This window comes from Xyrauchen texanus, chromosome 19 (genome assembly GCF_025860055.1).
Source record: "Xyrauchen texanus isolate HMW12.3.18 chromosome 19, RBS_HiC_50CHRs, whole genome shotgun sequence".
Taxonomy (NCBI): domain Eukaryota; kingdom Metazoa; phylum Chordata; class Actinopteri; order Cypriniformes; family Catostomidae; genus Xyrauchen; species Xyrauchen texanus.
Genome location: NC_068294.1, coordinates 35695507 through 35715939, shown reverse-complemented (window position 1 = coordinate 35715939; position 20433 = coordinate 35695507). Strand labels below are relative to the sequence as shown.

Below are 20433 nucleotides of genomic sequence, written 5' to 3'. Positions count from 1 at the left end.
AATCAGTTTTATTGTGGTATTCGTAGTCTTTTTTTTTTTTTTTTCCTTTATTGAGAAAACGTTAAAGGGAAATACAGAGCCATTTGAATCCGTGAAACAAACAACAAAAAAAAAAAAAGAAAAAAAAAGAAAAAAAAAATCACAATTCTGCATCTTATTTCACATATCAATCATCTTTCTAATACATTAAGTGTCCTTTTCAACAGTTTTGATGTCTTTAGAGCTTTGCGGTTGTTTTGTATTGAAGTTAGAGAGTTATAAAACATCTTCAAATCAGTGGAAAATAGTCTAACATTTGGTACAGTGGATATACATTTTGCTTTATGTATATGATATTTTCCAAATAAAATGAGAAGTTTCAGTTATATTATTCATTTCCAATAAATCAGAGTTACAATCCATAAACAAGACCATTACCTCAGTTATTGTGACAAATTTATAAAATAACTCAAAAAGAAACCAAGAAACTTGGGACCAAAATAAATTAGTATAATTACAACTAAAAAATAAGTGTATTATTGTTTCATTTTCTTCATTACAGAAACTGCATAGTGGTGAAAACCCTTCTTTAAATTTACTAATAAAGTCATTACAAGGATAGTATCTGTTTATTATTTTAAAGTGAGTTTCTTTAACTTTATTAGGGAGTACATATTTATTTATATCAGACCACAAATTTTTAAAACCAGAAAGTGGTAATCCTGTTTCCACTTCACCATTGCCTTAGGTGAAGAACTTTTTCTTTGGTTAAAATTCTTCTGATATATATATTATTACATTTCTTATCTCTAATAGAAAGGCCCCCAACAGTCAGACTAGGAAGAAAACTTGGAGTTACAGGATTATACATCTTTTCTTTTTTATAAGATAAAGTACTTTCGGGGAGATACAACTAATAAGTTTAAAGTATTCTTTAGAAGATACATTTGTCCCAATATAATTAATAAATTCATTATAATTAAGTAGGTCACCTGATTGATTTATCAAATCTTTAACAAAAATTAAACCTTTGTTAAACCAATCGTTCCAAAAAATGGTTTTGTTTTTGAATAGTACATATTGATTATTCCAAATAACACATGAATGGGGAGAGAAATTGTGTTTGTAAATTAATTTCCATGCATTCAAAGCTTGTTTATGAAAGTTGGACAACTCAATTGGGAGTTTAGTACATTTAAAATCACAAGCAAGTAGAAAATTAAGACCACCACATTTTTGAAGATTAAATTGGGAATGAAAAACCATGGAAGGCTATTATCACAAAGACAATGTTTGATCCAATTAATTTTAAATATATTATTGATAGTGTCAAAGTCTAAAGCATTTAGTCCTCCTTCTGATACACTTCTAATTATGGTTTTCCTTTTAATATATTCTGTCTTACCTCTCCAAATAAATTTAAATAAGATTTTATCAACTGCAGCACACATTTTAGAATCTACATAAAGAGATAATGCTGGATATACAACTCTGGAGATGCCTTCAGCCTTTGAAATCAACACACGACCTTGAATAGATACATTTCTTTGGAGCCAGCAGTTAAAAATATTTCTTGTTTTTTGTAATCTTTTCAAGAAGTTTTGTGTTAGTCTCTCAGAATCTGATTTACTAATTACAATACCCAAGTATCTGACTAATTATAATATATAATTTTATATACAGGTTTAACCTGTATTCCAGATATATTTGAGTCTTCAAGTTGGTGTACAGCCATAATCTCACTCTTAGCCTGATTCATGGTATTTGTAGTCAGACCACACAATAACCACAGTTAAAACCTTTGATGGGGCCTCATTACCATGGTTACTATGGTATTTGTTAGAAAAACCAGCTGCTGAAACGCGTTTAGAAACTGAAAAAGTAGATCCCCTCATAGACAGATCAACTCCCCTAATTTATTATTTAATAAGACAACACATCTACCAAAATACCATAGTTACACTACAATTACTACAATTAATTTTTCCATGCTGAATTTTCATGAGGGAACTGCTGTTTGTTATTTGCTTTAAATGTGTGGGTGACAAAAAATGACTGCACTTTTTAAAAGCGAAAATCAATAACTAATATTGAGACATAAAGTTCTCGTTAATTTTAAGACACATGTTCTCATCTATGCAGCAGCTGGAGAGAGGGAGTGACAGATGCAAGAGATGTCATCCAGACACACTTGTCTTACCTGTTCATCTGGCTGTTTGACACACCTCTTTCTGCATTTTCTCTGGGCCATTCTTCATAAAACTCATTCCACAAGTTTTCAGAAATCAACAAAAGATCAAACAATACTGAGAGCTCACAAGAGAGATGGAATACAGGATTAATGATAATGTTACGGAAATGAGGGATAACTGGAGTACTATGAGGACATGATCTCAGATTTCTGATGGAAATAAATACTCATATAGACTGACATGATGATTTGAGTGAAGGCTTAAACAAAAAATGGATCTGTTTCAGTTTTGATTGCAACTCTACCTATAACTAGAACGTGTGAAACCTGAATGTCAAGAGTGTGCTTAAATGTGTGCATGCATCTCTGGTATGTAATTCAGTCTTTGTCAGTGTTGCCAGTGTATATGTAAGTGTTTGCATGTGTGTAGGTAATGTAACATAGTCTTTCTACATTTGAGTGTCAATGGCGGAGAACCCTGTCTCAGATACTCAATCCTTGCTGGAGTCTATGCTTCAAAAATTACGGCTAAACACTCAAACTAATAATAGCTCACACACTGATATGCAAACATGTAGTTTGCCTGTTATGCATTATGCTGAAACAATGGAGGATTCGTCCAAAGCAACAGATTATCAGTTTGAATTTTCCTCCAGCAACAAAGAGCAAGACAGACGCTTTTCTCTGAAAGGGGAGACCAAGGGTGTCTTCAACTCAAGTGAGCTACCTTTATACAAAACAGAACCCTACCGAAATCCCCCTGACCTTTTAGCCCCAACTTTAGCAACATCTACTTCAGTGTTGGATAAACCAGTGGTCAAGGGTCAAAGTGGCACATGGAGTTGGGATACTGAGAAGGAGAAATGTGAAGGCTCCAGAGTTCATGAGGAATCAGGAAAAAAGACAAGTAAGAAAAAGTGGAGGAATGCTAAAAGATGGGCCCAGAGGGTGAAGGAGAGATGGAGAGAGAGACATGGAAGAACAGAGACCAGACAAAGAGATGATGGAGAAAGACAAGTACAGAGTGAAGTAGAACAAGTGAGTTTTTGTGCATATCTGGTTAATGCAGTTATTTACAATATACACTATAACAACTGTTAAAGCCAGTTTTGTGCTGTTAATTAGTGTTGCTTGGTTGCTAAGGCAAATGTGACTATTACTATTGCTCATACTTTGGTTAAACAAACCCTCTAATCCTTAGTATTCAACTTCAGCATGAAACTCATCTGCACAGTTTTTGCCACAGACATGAGCTTAAACCATGCTGCTTTTTAAAAAGAAGTGTGCCATTACTTTTTGAAGTGATCAAGCTTGAGTTTTTTGACTGATGAATGATAAAATGGGTGAAAAATCAGAGAGGTTTTTATTGAAGGTGGGACCTGACATATCATAGACACTTGGGGAGTGGGCTCTTTCGATGACCTAGCAACTACATAGCAATGCACTAAAAACACTCAACACCATAGCAACTGCATAGCAACACTTTGGCAACCACTCTAGCATTGTGATAGTGAGCTCTGCAAGCTCAACCTGCCACCTAGCTCAGAACACCTAGAAATGACCTAGCAACCACATACAGTAGCAATGTGTAAAAATCAGAACACCATAGTAACTGCATAGTAACGCTTTGGTAACAATCCTAGCATTGTGGCATTGAGTTTTGCCATCTAGCTTGGATGCACCAAGGACGCTAAAGCATCCACAAACTCATTATCATGTCACAGGTGATTGAGTCATAAGTGTCCCAATGTTCAGTGGATCAACACCCTTGCCAGTGCCGAATTGGTGTTCACAATATACTGATTCTGTACATAGGGAGCTGAGACACACCAAGTGATCTTTTCTAGCGTGATTTGCCACCTAGCAACCACCTTGCAAGCTGGATTTCAATGCACCACTCGCTTTCTATCTAGTATTTGCTTAAAAAAATCTGTTTCCGTCATGTTGTCATAAAATCAAATGTCCTTAATGTCTTTTATTCAGAGTAATCTCTCTCCAATATCGATGCCTATTGATGTGAACAACACAACTGCAGCAGTCTCTGAGAATCCAAATATCCATAACAAACCAATAAACACAGAACTGGATGAATCCACTCTCTGTTCACTCAACGACATGAGGTAATGCATCAGCCAATGACATTAGCACGATAGAAATTTGTGTAGAAATTATGCATCAGACATATTCATCATACCACAGTTGTGATCCATGAGAACACAGTAATCACTTTCTCTCCAAAGTGAAACTGCAACTATTTCAGTGACAAAGAATGTTAGACAGAGTGATTATGTAAGTGCTAAAACAATAAAATAAAATGAGAAAATATGATAGTTATTCAAAGAAAGAGTGTAACTATTAATGCCACATGCTGGTTAAGTTAGCATTGACTTTTTTCTTTGGCTAATGTTTGGATTTGTACTTACAATACATGGTCAAAATATTTTGGACACCACAATGGTTTTGAAATGAAATGCTCAACATGCTAATATGGGTGTGGTGTTTGGGTGTCCACATACCTTTGGCCTTATACTGTACATTAAAAGTGAAAAAAATCTCCTATTTTCCCATCCTCCTTTCCCATTCTTTTATACTCTCTGTCAGTGAAAATCTGTTATCTTTTGGCACTTCTAATTTGATGGAAGAGATCTTCAATGGAACGAAATGGGCTCAGTTTCTCACAGTTAACTGCACCACAAAGGATGAGGATCAATCACAGGAGTCACCAAGTATTAACCAATCATGTAAAGAAGAATTGAATGGCAAATGGATTCATACAAAGAAAATAGATTCCCATTTAAGTATGACTCAAGCAGAAAAGTCATTACCTGAGAGCTTTACACAAGACATGGCCTTCAATATGCATGTTAACAATGAAACTGAGATGTCCAAGATCAGTGTTCTTTCGTCAAATTTTAACGATCTGAATGCAAATCAATCACAAACTTCTGATTTATTTACAAACCAGTTACAAACCACCAATCTGAGCTTCAATGAGTCTCAAAAAAGTAAGCAAATAAGTGAACAATCACAGTTTTCTCATGAACTCTCATACGAATCAACGGCAAATGAGCATCGCGTTCCGCAGTTGATATATATTCAACAAAGTCATTCCCATCCACAAGTATCTGACACCACCCATAACCAGCCTCAAGGTGGGAAAGAAGTTTTCATCCCTAGTTTGGACTCATATATTAAGGTGAGAATTAAAGCAGTAAGAAACAATAGTGATTTATAGTGTTATTAGTAATCAGCACCTGCAGTATGACAAAGCTGTAACCCATAAAGATGTAACATACAGGTAGATGGATCATTTAACCTATCCATAAAGGTTTTGTAAAGTGTAATTTAAATTATTTAATGTTGCATGAATTACTCGGTATTACTCCTGAGTATGTTTTGGTAATTAAAAAATTATAAAAATATAAAAATATATATTTTAATGGTGAAGTGACCCAGAATACATGGTCAAGCATCATTCACATTTTCTTAAAAATAGGTATATTCGGGGACTGGGTAGCTCAGCGAGTAAAGACGATGACTACCACCCCTGGAGTCGTGAGTTCGAATCTATGGTGTGCTGAATGACTCCAGCCAGGTCTCCTAAGCAACTAAATTGGCCCTGTTGCTAGGGAGGGTAGAGTCACATGGGGTAACGTTCTCATGGTCGCTATAATGTGGTACTCGCTCTCCGTGGGGCACGGGGTGAGTTGTGCGTGGATGCCATGGGGAATAGCATGAAGCCTCCACACGCGCTATGTGTCCACGTTTACTCGCAACATGCCACGTAATAAGATGCGTGGATTGACGGTCTCAGATGCGGAGGCAACTGAGATTCGTTCTCCGCCACTGGATTGAGGCGAGTCACTAGGCCACCACGAGGACTTAGAGCGCATTGGGAATTTGGCATTCCAAATTGGGTTTATATTTTAGTTCGGTTTATTCTAGTTTGGTATTAATATGTTTTTCCTGGCAAGGAACCATGTGTGCTTTTTTAACTTGCGTGAAAGTATAACAAGATAAATATAACATTAGATTTCTTATTTGAATGGTAATACATTTGTTCATTGTTTCTTATTTCTTCATCTTTCCTTTGCAATATTGCATTCTTTCCATCCCTCAGCCAATGGACCGTTCCTCCATAAAATCAAATGGATCTCTGAGTCGTAAAAGAGAGCACTGGGCTAAAAGGAGAAATCCATTTGAAGAAGCAAGCCAAGACATGGAGGATGAGTATCACTGCCGCTCCACCTCCAGCATCTCACCCACGACTTCTCTTACCTCTCTCCAGAACTCTGTCTCTGAAGATTCAGATTCTTACAAAACTACGGAGACAGTGGTTAAAAAGGTATGATGTGTTGTGTGTAACTCATACATTATTTATATCAAATTTTTATCAGCTGATATTTATGATTTTAAAGAAGATGTTTGGGCAGAATCATAACTTTGACTTGGATGCACAATCTGGTTAAAATACTCCCAACTGAACTCTGGGATTTGGCTTTTTTGATACTGAGAACAAATCTTTGGGTCTGAACATAATGTGGGTTTGTTAATAAAGAAGAACAAGTGAGTGTTATCGTTTGGAGATAGTTGTTGTTTTAGTGCTATGATTAAAATTTACACTGGGCGGTGCCAAATTTTTAGCACTTGTCATGTGATCAAGGCCACAGAAACAGATACTTAAAAACAATTACCGGCTTTTCTGCGTATCACTATAAAAATTCCTTACGCTGACCGATACAACATTCTGTAATTTTCATTAAACTGCTTCCTACAGATGAAGAATTAGCAGAAATAGCATTGATCCCATCAAGTTTTGACACTATAGGTATAAGGACAGTATTTGTAATATAGGCCTGTACTGCTTGTAATTCATCAATATTTGAGATCATAAATATTGGCTGATAACCGTGCCTCTTGGAACAGAAGTTGTTGGGTATTTTGATTATACAGTATAGTGTATTGTAAAATAAGATAAATAAACTCCCACAATTTTTTTGTGTCTCTTTTAGCATTATTAATTTGCTATATCTATTAGTAATACTGTATATATCAGCCACCCTGCTACCAGCATCGGGCATTGTAAAACCCTAATCGGTCCACCATTAATTGACACTGTTGTTTTGATGGTGTGTATAATCATGTATATAATGTTTGTGATTTAATATGTTAATATGTACAATTGTTTTCAGCTCACTTATCTATTGTTAACACATTTTATGTATACAGTATGAATCAACTGTTCAGTTGTGTTCACAATTAAAATAGATCGATAACGGCATTGGGGTTTTTTTCTTTCAGAGGAGAATGGATGAATCTTGTCATGTTCGATTCGCTGAGGAGGTGGTCATCTTACCACCCAGCTTCATATCTGAGGATGAAGATGATTGTTTAGAAGATGATTGTCCAGAGGATCCTTCTGCCCGCCCCTCTTTTCCTAAGTGGATTGGGTCTTTAAAAGTCAAACAGACAAGAAAATATACATTTTAACTCCTTTCTGTGTGTGGCTGCATCCCCCAAGATGTTAGGTGTGGGAGAGAAACAGATCAATATTTAAGTCCTTTTTTATTATAAATTTCCACTTTTACTTTCACATTCCTCTTCATTTGTTTTGGCAATTTGCATTCTTCATGCATATCGCCACCTACTGGGCAGGGAGGTGATTTAATAGTAATAATAGGACTTAAATATTGATCTGATTCTCACCCACTCCTATTATATCTCTTCAGAAGACATGGATTTAACCACTGGAGTTGTATGGATTACATTTATGTTGCCTTTATGTGCTTTTTTGAGCTGCAAAGTTCTGGCCACCGTTCACTTGCATTGCATGGACCAACAGAGCTGAGAAATTGTTGTTTTTGGGTGAACTATTCTTTTAATTCTGAAAATGTATCTGTCCTACAGAGCTCCTACGCCTAATAAGAAAATTGCCATTGAGTGGGTGTGTGAAAGTTTGTCAGCTGTGTAAAATGGCATTTTTAACATTTTTATTCATCAGTTTTATTTACATAGCACTTTCCACAATACATATAGTTTTTAAAGTAGCTTTTTTGCAAATAGAGACCTAATGTCCTTAGTAAGTATACCATAGGCGACTGTTGCAAGCAAAAACACTGGTGTTTAGGAAGAAGGTGGAGGAACCAGTCTCAGATGGGGGAGCCCATCCTCCTCTAGCAAGTAATACATTACATAAATGTAAATATTGTATTCCAGTACTGTTTATTTACATAATATGTGCAGCAATGGTCTTATTTAATAGGTTAGTAAGACAGTGATTAAATTGTAAAGATAATGATTCTAAAAAGAGTAATTAATTTGTAACTTTTAAAGTCCATCCTAAGGTTACCGGAATGATGCAGGCAGTGGTCAGTGAAGTGTCCTTCGCTGTCTGGCTAATAATCTGCTATATATTCTCATGGAAATACAGATATTGACATATAAAGTCTCACTGTAAAAAAAAAACTTGTTGTTTTGACTTAAAAATTTAAGTATTTGTGCAACCTTCAAATTTTAAGTTGTGCCAACTTAAAAGGGAAATTTGTTTAAACATAACATAACATTTATTTAAATCATAACAACTTGTTAAATGTCTGATACCTCTATCATATTTAGACTTAAGTTTGTCAAGGAGACACGCATGGACCTTAACACGTTACACGCAATTCACAATGATGGTGACCATCTTCAAACACGTCATTGACTGAAAAGATGAAGATCTCAACAAGATTAATCCAGGGTAGTTATTCTAACTTTACATTTTAAGGTATGATAATTAAAAGGCAAAATCTTTTTTTTCTGCATACATTGTGACTCTGCTCTGAGCATCTTGTACTTCACTTATTACACATTACAGCATATTTAAAATATGACAGTATTTATTTCTCTGATTGAAATGGGAGGCCCTATGGCAATATCAGCAAACAGGTTTGTGGTACAAAACCGTACATGTGACAGCACAAGTAAAGGAAATACAAGAAAGGATGGGGGCAATTAACTCAGGGGTTTGTGAGGTTGTGATCATATAACATTTTTTAAAAATAACAAAACGTTTTGCCATAAAAATGCATTTTACATGTTTTAAAGACACTAAACACAGTACATTAAATGTAAACTAAAGTGTACATTTAGCTTTTGGAAAGTAAGTAGACCTACTCAAATGTCACCATCTTGTATTTCTTTATTTGACATTAAAAGAAGAATTATTTTGGAGAATGATTACATTGACAATGACATTGGCAGTTACTTACTTATTATTGTTCATTAATAATTTAGTTAATTTTGAAATTTTGTTATTATTTACATAGATAACTCTTAATGAAATATTGTTTATATATGTGTGTTCTCAGGATTTGGAGATGACTGAACAGTGCCTTTATTTAAATGAACAAATCCAGCCCTAAGTGTCGACAGATTTTAAACACAAAGATTATGGCTGAACAATCAGATATTTTATACAACTAAACTGCAAATAAATAAACCTTCAGAAATTAATATGACAAAATATTATTTGGATGTTTCAATTGTTGATGTCTCGTGGCCCTCACTCCTGGTGTCTAATACAAAAGGTCCCTGAGTCATCAGAGTTATTTGCCGTCACTTTTATTGACTTGTGGCTGCTCTGGTAGAGTCTTTTGTGGAATGACTGAGTCTCAACGCCTGATACCTGTCAATGTAGTAGAGAGAAAGATAAGGAATTTTTATTCCAGACACTTTACCTCTGCATGTACTCAAATGAGTAAACTAGAGTCAAATCAACTTTGAGAACTAGAAAACATGCGGCACCTCTTCAAATTTTTTTGCTTTGTACTGTTCCGCCCCTTTAAGGAAGTTGAGAAGGATGATGTCACAGAACACTGTAGCCTGTAAAAATACATGCTAGTCAGATATTGTAAAAACAAACAAACTGGCAGCTGTGGTTGCCAGAATAATTATGTAAAAAGAAAAATACAGTAAAATTGTAAACAACTTGAATTTACAGAATAACCTGTACATTAAACAGATTAAAAATGTTTTAATTTAAATGACCAAGATGGCACTGTGAATTTACAATAAACAAAACACTAAACACCATCAGGGTAACATGTGAAATTTATATAATACAATAAACATTAACTAAACTATATAAAGTATAACACAGAACACCCCAATGTATGTAACTGCTATTAAAAATAAGAAGAAACGTAACTATTCCCATAAAATATAATGAAATATAATGGGTCATGCAGGGAATTGTGGGAACTCCCAATTATTGTATTTTACTATAATTCTAACACTAATTTACTGTAAAAGGTGCATGCACTCTCTTGTTAAACATAATACAAATTTGTACCATTAATTATACAGAAAAATCATACTTTTTTACAACAATTTATTGTAAAAACTTCTGTATTGTCTTTTAAAATTTATTAAAAAAAATTACTGTATATTTTACAGTTAATATTCATTAATCAATTAAAGTTTTCAATTTCTGTAACACATTTCCAGTTTTTTTACCATTAAAATTACAGAAAATGTTTACTGTGTACAGATTTTGCGTGACTACAGTGCAGATAGATAGATAGATAGATAGATACAGTGAGGAAAATAAGTATTTGAACACCCTGCTATTTTGCAAGTTCTCCCACTTGGAAATCATGGAGGGGTCTGAAATTGTCATCGTAGGTGCATGTCCACTGTGAGAGACATAATCTAAAAAAAAAAATCCAGAAATCACAATGTATGATTTTTTAACTATTTATTTGTATGATACAGCTGCAAATAAGTATTTGAACACCTGAGAAAATCAATGTTAATATTTGGTACAGTAGCCTTTGTTTGCATTTACAGAGGTCAAACGTTTCCTGTAGTTTTTCACCAGGTTTGCACACACTGCAGGAGGGATTTTGGCCCACTCCTCCACACAGATCTTCTCTAGATCAGTCAGGTTTCTGGGCTGTCGCTGAGAAACACGGAGTTTGAGCTCCCTCCAAAGATTCTCTATTGGGTTTAGGTCTGGAGACTGGCTAGGCCACGCCAGAACCTTGATATGCTTCTTACAGAGCCACTCCTTGGTTATCCTGGCTGTGTGCTTCGGTCATTGTCATGTTGGAGGACCCAGCCTCGACCCATCTTCAATGCTCTAATTGAGGGAAGGAGGTTGTTCCCCAAAATCTCGCAATACATGGCCCCGGTCATCCTCTCCTTAATACAGTGCAGTCAGCCCTGTCCCATGTGCAGAAAAACACCCCCAAAGCATGATGCTACCACCCCCATGCTTCACAGTAGGGATGGTGTTCTTGGGATGGTACTCATCATTCTTCTTCCTCCAAACACGGTTAGTGGAATTATGACCAAAAAGTTCTATTTTGGTCTCATCTGACCACATGACTTTCTCCCATGACTCCTCTGGATCATCCAAATGGTTATTGGCAAACTTAAGACGGGCCTTGACATGTGCTGGTTTAAGCAGGGAACCTTCCGTGCCATGCATGATTTCAAACCATGACGTCTTAGTGTATTACCAACAGTAACCTTGGAAACGGTGGTCCCAGCTCTTTTCAGGTCATTGACCAGCTCCTCCCGTGTAGTTCTGGGCTGATTTCTCACCTTTCTTAGGATCATTTGAGACCCCACGAGGTGAGATCTTGCATGGAGCCCCAGTCCGAGGGAGATTGACAGTCATGTTTAGCTTCTTCCATTTTCTAATGATTGCTCCAACAGTGGACCTTTTTTCACCAAGCTGCTTGGCAATTTCCCCGTAGCCCTTTCCAGCCTTGTGGAGGTGTACAATTTTGTCTCTAGTGTCTTTGGACAGCTCTTTGGTCTTGGTCATGTTAGTAGTTGGATTCTTACTGATTGTATGGGGTGGACAGGTGTCTTTATGCACCTAATGACCTCAAACAGGTGCATCTAATTTAGGATAATAAATGGAGTGGAGGTGGACATTTTAAAGGCAGACTAACAGGTCTTTGAGGGTCAGAATTCTAGCTGATAGACAAGTGTTCAAATACTTATTTGCAGCTGTATCATACAAATAAATAGTTAAAAAATCATACATTGTGATTTCTGGATTTTTTTTTTAGATTATGTCTCTCACAGTGGACATGCACCTACGATGACAATTTTAGACCCCTCCATGTTTTCTAAGTGGGAGAACTTGCAAAATAGCAGGGTGATCAAATACTTATTTTCCTCACTGTAGATAGATAGATAGGTGGGTAGGTAGATAGATAGATAGGTGGGTAGGTAGATAGATAGATAGGTGGGTAGGTAGATAGATAGATAGATAGATAGATAGATAGATAGGTGGGCAGGTAGATAGATAGATAGGTGGGTAGGTAGATAGATAGATAGATAGATAGATAGATAGATAGATAGATAGATAGATAGATAGATAGATAGATAGATAAATAGATAGATAGATAGATAGATAGATAGATAGACAATAGATAGATAGATAGATAGATAGATAGATAGATAGATAGATAGATAGATAGATAGATAGATAGATAGATGGATAGGTGGGTAGATAGATAGATAGATAGATAGATAGATAGATAGATAGATAGATAGATAGATAGATAGATAGATAGGTGGGTAGGTAGGTAGGTAGATAGATAGATAGATAGATAGATAGATAGATAGATAGATAGATAGATAGATAGATAGATAGATAGATAGATAGGTGGGTAGGTAGGTAGATAGATAGATAGATAGATAGATAGATAGATAGATAGATAGATAGATAGATAGATAGATAGATAGATAGATAGATAGATAGATAGATAGGTGGGTAGGTAGGTAGGTAGATAGATAGATAGATAGATAGATAGATAGATAGATAGATAGATAGATAGATAGATAGATAGATAGATAGATAGATAGATAGGTGGGTAGGTAGATAGATAGATAGATAGATAGATAGATAGATAGATAGATAGATAGATAGATAGATAGATAGATAGATAGATAGGTGGGTAAGTAGATAGATAGATAGATAGATAGATAGATAGATAGATAGATAGATAGATAGATAGATAGATAGATAGATAGATAGATAGATAGATAGGTGGGTAGGTAGGTAGATAGATAGATAGATAGATAGATAGATAGATAGATAGATAGATAGATAGATAGATAGATAGATAGATAGATAGATAGATAGATAGATAGATAGATAGATAGATAGATAGATTTATTTCTGTAACACTTTTCCAGTTTTTTACCATTAAAATTACAGATAGATAGATACTGTGGATGATAGATTGGCGGGTAGGTAGGTAGATAGATAGGTGGGTAGGTGGGAAATGATCTTACCAGTCCCACTGAAGTGAATGCTGCCACAAGATTAATCATAAATGGCACAGCACTAAACTTTCCTGCCTAGAAATAGATAAGAGAGGTTAGCATGTGTAAGCTGCTTTGCAACACATACACCAATCTTTCTCTCACACACTCTACTCACATTCCCAGACACGATTATTTCAAAGCGGATGGCATAGGCTTTGTGAAGCGTTCTATACTCAGTCCCATCTGGTGACTGGTAGTATTTAGCAAACCTGAAAAAGTCCAAATAAAAAACACAGTAACAGACAGAATGCAGAATTAATGGAAATAAAGGAATGGTTCACCAAAAAATACATCTTCAGAAGCGATATGATAGGTGTGGGTGAGAAACAGATAAATATTTAAGACCTTTTTTTACTATAAATTTTCCTCCCTGCTCAGTAGGTGGTGCTATTCATGAAGAATGTGAATGTAAAAGTGGAGATTTATAGTAAAATATGACTTAAAAATGTATCTGTTTCTCACCTACTTCTGAAGATATGGATTTAACTACTGGAGTCATATGATTACTTTTATGCTGCCTTTATGTCCATTTGGAGCTTCAAAATGTTGGTACCCATTCACTTGTATTGTATGGACCAACAGAGCTGAAATATTATTATAAAAATCCTTGTTTGTGTTCAACAGAAGAAAGAAAGTCATAAACATCTGGGATGTCATAAGGGTGAGTATTTGATGAGAATCAAAGTTGTTTGTTTGTTTGCTTGTTTGGGTGAACTATCCCTTTAAGAATGTATGTATGCTACCTGAAGTTATATCCTTTGGATGCCTTGCTCTTCTCAAACACAGTATCCAAGCGTGTGAAGGTGTATTTGGGATTGCACATTTCCACAGAATAGTCAAAATCACACTTCCAGACTATGTTAATTCCAATCTCTCCTCCCTGACAAACACATAAACATAGGTTTATGACAAAGACAGCACAATCAAAACTAGCAGAAAAACAGACCAATGACCAATAAAACCAACCCAATACCAAAACTCAAAATATTTGAAGTGTTTGAGTATTTGTTATGCATTTTCAGATTTCCATTTATTTGTAGTATGTACTATGTAATGCAATTTTGTTAAACTGTTTTAGTCCAAAATTCTTACATACAAATCTAATTTGTGTAATACGTGAAACTCCCAAAATGCTGTGCAAAAAAACAACACAAGGTATAAGTTTAAAAGTAGCCTGATTCAGTAAGAAGACTGTGGACTTGGCAACCCTGATATATACTTCTATTGTTTCTTTATGAATAATAATTAAGACAGACTCAACCTGCCCCTTAAAAATAATAATAAAAAAAACACCCAAAACATTATTTTATACAAAATAAGATTTTATCAGATTTTCCTCACTTCTGGGGACAATTTTGTCCCCAAAGTATATCTTGGTAAACCCACACAATGAGTAAATTATGTCAACAGACAAGACTATTGGTAGTATAACATACCAATCGCTACATTTTAACATTTGCTCCAGGGACTAAAAACAGTTCAAGGAAAGAAAATGTTATTCTTGTATGCTGGAAACAGGTTATAACCGGTTAAAAGTCCAAAGGGTTTATCACGGTATGTTATTTGAACTACATCACTTCATGTTGGCCAAAAAAATGAACCTGAAGGAAACTGTTGCATCACACATTTCTTTGCCTAATTGTCCATTGTGGTTGTCGTTTCCTGTGAATGAAGACCTTTTTAACAACTATTTATAATTACACGCGTGCACGGCTAATCCAGGTACAAGGAAAACATTATTAGAGGTAAAAAGGATAATACTCTGTTGTTTCCAAGACTTCACTGATGCATTGATACAGATTTGATGCTGCTGGGTTTTGACTCAGAAGCAGATCTTTAATTAAAATGTTACTTAACTGTTGATTAACTATATGCTTGTTACGATTTCTATTGTGATAAATCACTAATATTTGGCTTAGTTTGAGTTTTTATTTACAGACCAGATTGTTTGCTTCTCTTGTGAGATCTGGCAACGCTGCTATTGGTATTTCACCCACCCCTGAGAGCAGAATACTGTCATTTTTAAAGACGGTTATTAACCGTTGTTTTATTTTGTTGTAACCGGTAACTATTTGGAAAAGAGGCTGCGGAACTTTTGAACCGGAACGAAAAAATACAGTTTTTGCTCAGAACGAACCAAAATGAAAAACATTTTGTTTTTAGCCCTGGTTTGCTTTAACCATCCTGAACCAGTCATTTGAGAGATACAATGGATATATTGGGGACACAGAGCACCAAATTAATATAAATCATCTCTCTGATCAAATGAAAACAGGGATGTTGGATGAGAGACAAAGCTGAGTGTTGGACTCACATCCCAGGCAATTTTGCTGAGATTTTGATTAACGTGTTTCAGGATATCTCCCACTTTAAAGATGGGACAGGACAGATGGTGTCTTGGATCATACCTACAGTTTTTCATGTATGTCTCGTTTATGGAGGAATGGAAATTGCCCCTGTCAGGACAAGAGAAAGAGTACAGGACAATAATCATTTTAGTTACTCTTCCGCCATTTCACATTTCTCTGTAAATATATTGTTTATTAATTAAAATCATATAAAAATAGTCACAACAATTCTTGTGCAGAGGTCAGAAACTCACTTAGTAACATTAAATAGAGGGAAGCGGACACTGTTCTTTATGAAGATTGTAAAGTCCTCCACACCCTCCATTACAGACCTGACAGTGAGAAGTTGATTGTCAATAAAAGGCATAGTTCACCCCAAAATTTTAATTCTGTCATCATACACTCACTTCACATTGTTGCAAAAATGTATGACTTTCTTTCTTCTGCAGAACACAAAAGGAGACCTCGGTCACCATTCACTTTCATTGCATCTTTTTTTTCTTCCATGCAATGAAAGCGTGACTGAGGCAAACATTCTGCCTGACGAAGTTATACAGGATTAGAGCAACATGAGAGTGAGTAAATGACAGATTTTTTTAGTATTGGGTGAACTATTCCTTTAATAAAGAGAGGCACATTCCATAAAAGGGAGCACATTCATTCATTCATTCATTCATTCATTCATTCATGTGTATGTTTCTTACACAGGAACTTGATCGTCCTCTGCAGGGCACCAGCCTTGAATTTCACAATGTCCTTTAGTCTTATTTTCATTTGAGGAATTATTAATTAAACATTTGCCTGTTACAATACCTGTGGAGAGAAAAGGAGAGACATACAGTATCTGAAGCAACCTTTAAGAAGTAGATGGAGAAAGAAAGAAAAGTAACATCACACCAGAAAGAGAAAGCCACCCACCATTCCCAAAATTGGAGCCAATTTTGTTTGTGCAGTTAACATCAGTTGTGCATGTGAATTTATCATCAGTCTAACAGAGGGAACGAGATCAGAGATTGAGTGTGTTAAAATAAATAGAACAAGATTTTTAATTTAAAGTATAGAAAGTCGGTTTAGGTTTGAGTCTCACCTCAGGGCATCGTCCTTGCGTCTGATTGGCTGTGACAATCAATTTGGTGATGATGGAGAACGCTGAAGAGCCCTGAAAATGCGCGGACACATTTACAAGACACCCAAAACTTTACAGAGAGAAATCTTAAAGCTAAATATCTAATTTCAGATTTCAGTGCAGATTTCAGCTTTTTAATATAAATTTGCTGACCTGTGGTGGCGCTACATAGTCTGCCACATCCATCACACCATGGGGATAGCTGCCCAAGCCCTTCACTTTGGTCATGACTGCAGACTCAATTCCTGTGTCTCGAACCTGATAAGCCTTTTCATGCAGAAACACCCAACTGAAAATGCACATATGAACATATAAACTTCACAAATTAGTGAACAAAGACCTTCAGCTTTAAGGATATTTCATTTTTAATGAATCATGAAGCATTTTAACTGATTGGCTAGAATGATAATAGGTCATTAAAGTTTAATGAATCATATTAGTATTCATAGTATTATTATCAATTATATACAGACACATTGTTAATTTAAATATTCACAATTTGAAATCATTTAAATACATTTATTTTCAAATGATCAATTCATGTTTTCTATCAATCAGTATTATTGACTAATTGATGTACCATCTGAAACCTAATTTTATAAATAAGTAAATAAATACATTTACTATTTTCAAAACATTTATAAGCTAGTTCCATACATTTATATTTCCAAAACTTAAAAAAACTGAAATTAAATATATACGTTTTCTTTAAGTCAGGATTATTGACTAATTGATGTACAATCTTACACCCAATTTAAATAAATAAATAAATATGTTTTAAACATTGATATTTCCAAGCAATTTCCATACATTTATATTTCTAGAACTTAACAAAATACAAAATTAAATGTTGAAATTTTTTTTGAATTATTTTTAAAGAACATTTTAAATTAATTTAGTAATTTATTTTAATCATTAATTCATGCTTCAATCAGTGTCATTGATTAATCAATGGACAATCTTTCACGCAATTGGAAGAAATAAATATAGAAATGAATAAATGTGTTTAAAACATTTATATTTCCACACAATTTGCATACATTTATATTTCTAAAACCGAACAAAATACAAATAAAATGTTGATTTTTTAAAAAATTATTTTAATGAACATTTTAAATGAATGTATTCATTTATTTTTTTAATTATTAATTCATGCTTTCTTCAATCAGTGTCATTGATTAATTGATGTACTGTAATATCTTACACCCAATCTAATTAAATAAATAGATACATATTTAAGTTTAAAACATTTATATTTTCAATAAATTTTCATACATTTATATTCCCAACACTACAAATTAATTTAACAATACAATACAAATGAAATGTGTTAATATTTTTAAGCTAATTTTTAAAATAATATTTTTTTATTATTTTTGCTCCTCTATTTTCTTTTAATTAATTTATTTAGGTGTTTTGATGGTGAAAGCCCTTCAGTGCATTTAGACCTAATTGTCATTTTATTTTAACAATCTCTTACAATCTTAAAACCCAAACATTGAGGCAATTACCCTAAATTAGACATTAAAGTACAAATATATCTGTTTAGAGTTCTTACCAGATGAAGTACAAGATAATTAGCAGCTGGATGAAGCGGTTGATGATCCCAACAGACCAGCTCTTCACCACCACTGATTTCGTTGTTTCATAGCCAAAGAAATCTGTGACATACAGCAACATTCTGGGAGCCATTGTAGATGTGTGTGTTGTTTGGCTGCTAAGTGCAAGATGAAGAAAATCCTACTTGGGCCAAAAAAACGTCAAGGAGGCAGGAAAATCCAATGTGTCCCAGATGATTTTGCATCTGCTGGATGTTGGCTCTCGTCTTTTTCTTATCATAGTGCACTGAAAAGCAAATAAATATGGCCCTAGTTTTCCGCCCCTTTTTATTTGCATGCCTCTCCCTCTATCTGGCTCCCAGGGGCCCCGACTCTCCATTTCTTTAATAGCCTGCTCATCTCTTTTCAGCTTCATATGGAAATGCACTTAATACAAACAAACCCTCTCATATATAGAAACAAATTATCTGTTGATTGTTTACACACTATAAATGTTGATTAATGAATGTTCTTAAAGAGATTGTTTTCATTGCATCTTTTTGAAAGAGAATGGTGACTGAGGCAAACATTCTGTCTAATATCTCCTTTTTGTTCATTTCCATTTTTGGGTGAACTATCCCTTCAGTTCATTAAAAAATCATGCATATTGTTTTACATTTTTTTGGTGTTTTTGGACACATACCTAGTTTTAAAGGGGGTAGACCAGAACTTTATCCAAACTACCATCACATGACTGATTATTTTAAACAACATGAACAAAAAAAGTAGTTTTACAAAGGTCATAGGTCAAAAATACATTTACAAAAACAAAGTTTAATATATTCCTGGTTAAAGACCATGTAAACTGTTGATATGCCTGTTAATTGTGTTAATATTAATGAACGAAAGCTCTTTGGGCATGCAGAGGAACACATGCTCTCCTTCAGTGGAAAAAAGTGGGTTTAATTTACACATATTAACCCATTCACATGTGTCTGGTTTTGTCTCACTCCAGATTTTAATCTGCACCGTAATTTCAAATTTTCATTTCGCCTTCAAAAACTTTACTGATATGCACACAATTCAGTGGTTTGCTAGGAAACTTCTGGAGTCATTTGCAAATTGTGTATGCATGATCACATTTCTTCATCGCTAAAGTGGGTCCATTATGTTTGTGGTCAATTACAATGTAACATCATCTCCAACTGCTGCAAGAAAGCTTACAGAGAGCTGTCTTTAAGTGGACACAATTTTCCATGAATACAAAGACCAGAAACATTAACACAGTTAAGAATATTGGCATTATTGACTCTCACACATGGCACAAAATGGATTAGGCTTCAAAGAGGAAGTACAATGACACCCATGAGACAAAACAAGAGTTTCAGAGAGTGAGGAAGAGGCCAATGGGGGGGAATAAGATATATTTTATGTTTGATATTAAAAGTTTATATATATATATATATATATATATATATATATATATATATATATATATATATATATATATATATATATATATATAATATACATTTTAATGTACTCATATTAAATTAAAATAAAACACATTTACATAGATAAAATAACAAAGAAACTGACATAGCTGACATATTTTCATTTTATCATAAAAAAAAAAAAAAATCACCATCCTTTATGCTTATTCTTGTATTTTATTCCTCTGATATAAAAAAGTAAAAATATCTTACAAATCTTATTTTTAATTTTTAATTTTCATTAATTATTTTAATTTTCTTAAATACATATTTATTTAAAATGTAGTCATCATTATTATTACCATCATTATTAATATAAATGTTATATTAATAATAATGATATTAATATTTTAAGAATATCAAATAAAAACAAATGTCATTATAAAATAACAGAAAATTATTAATAAGTTTTCACTTTACCATCAGT

At 34.2% G+C, this 20433-nt stretch overlaps 2 protein-coding genes across 4 annotated transcripts; one reads left to right on the top strand and one right to left on the bottom strand.

The window, feature by feature from the left end:
* Window positions 1-2272: 2272 nt before the first annotated feature.
* Window positions 2273-7674, top strand: LOC127660062 (uncharacterized). Of its 2 annotated transcripts, XM_052150128.1 has the most exons (6): window positions 2273-2539; window positions 2827-3208; window positions 4154-4290; window positions 4772-5366; window positions 6291-6515; window positions 7472-7674. In XM_052150128.1, exons 1-6 carry the CDS (start codon window positions 2502-2504, stop codon window positions 7658-7660), a joined length of 1566 nt encoding a protein of 521 aa, XP_052006088.1. In that variant the 5' UTR covers window positions 2273-2501; the 3' UTR covers window positions 7661-7674. The 2 variants fall into 2 exon arrangements, with proteins under 2 accessions (XP_052006088.1, XP_052006087.1); XM_052150127.1 differs by having other exon boundaries at window positions 2273-3208.
* Window positions 7675-9688: 2014 nt separating this feature from the next.
* Window positions 9689-18782, bottom strand: p2rx3a (purinergic receptor P2X, ligand-gated ion channel, 3a). Of its 2 annotated transcripts, none has more exons than XM_052150134.1 (12): window positions 18534-18782; window positions 17129-17264; window positions 16937-17008; window positions 16768-16837; window positions 16554-16662; window positions 16104-16181; window positions 15816-15957; window positions 14245-14381; window positions 13617-13710; window positions 13469-13534; window positions 9956-10033; window positions 9689-9836 (listed from the first exon to the last, which is right to left on the bottom strand). In XM_052150134.1, the coding sequence occupies exons 1-12, from the start codon at window positions 18665-18667 to the stop codon at window positions 9714-9716; spliced, it is 1239 nt and encodes a 412-aa protein (XP_052006094.1). In that variant the 5' UTR covers window positions 18668-18782; the 3' UTR covers window positions 9689-9713. The 2 variants fall into 2 exon arrangements, 1 of the variants encoding a protein (XP_052006094.1); XR_007972602.1 differs by lacking the exon at window positions 9689-9836 and adding an exon at window positions 10773-10861 and having other exon boundaries at window positions 9991-10033.
* Window positions 18783-20433: the final 1651 nt, after the last annotated feature.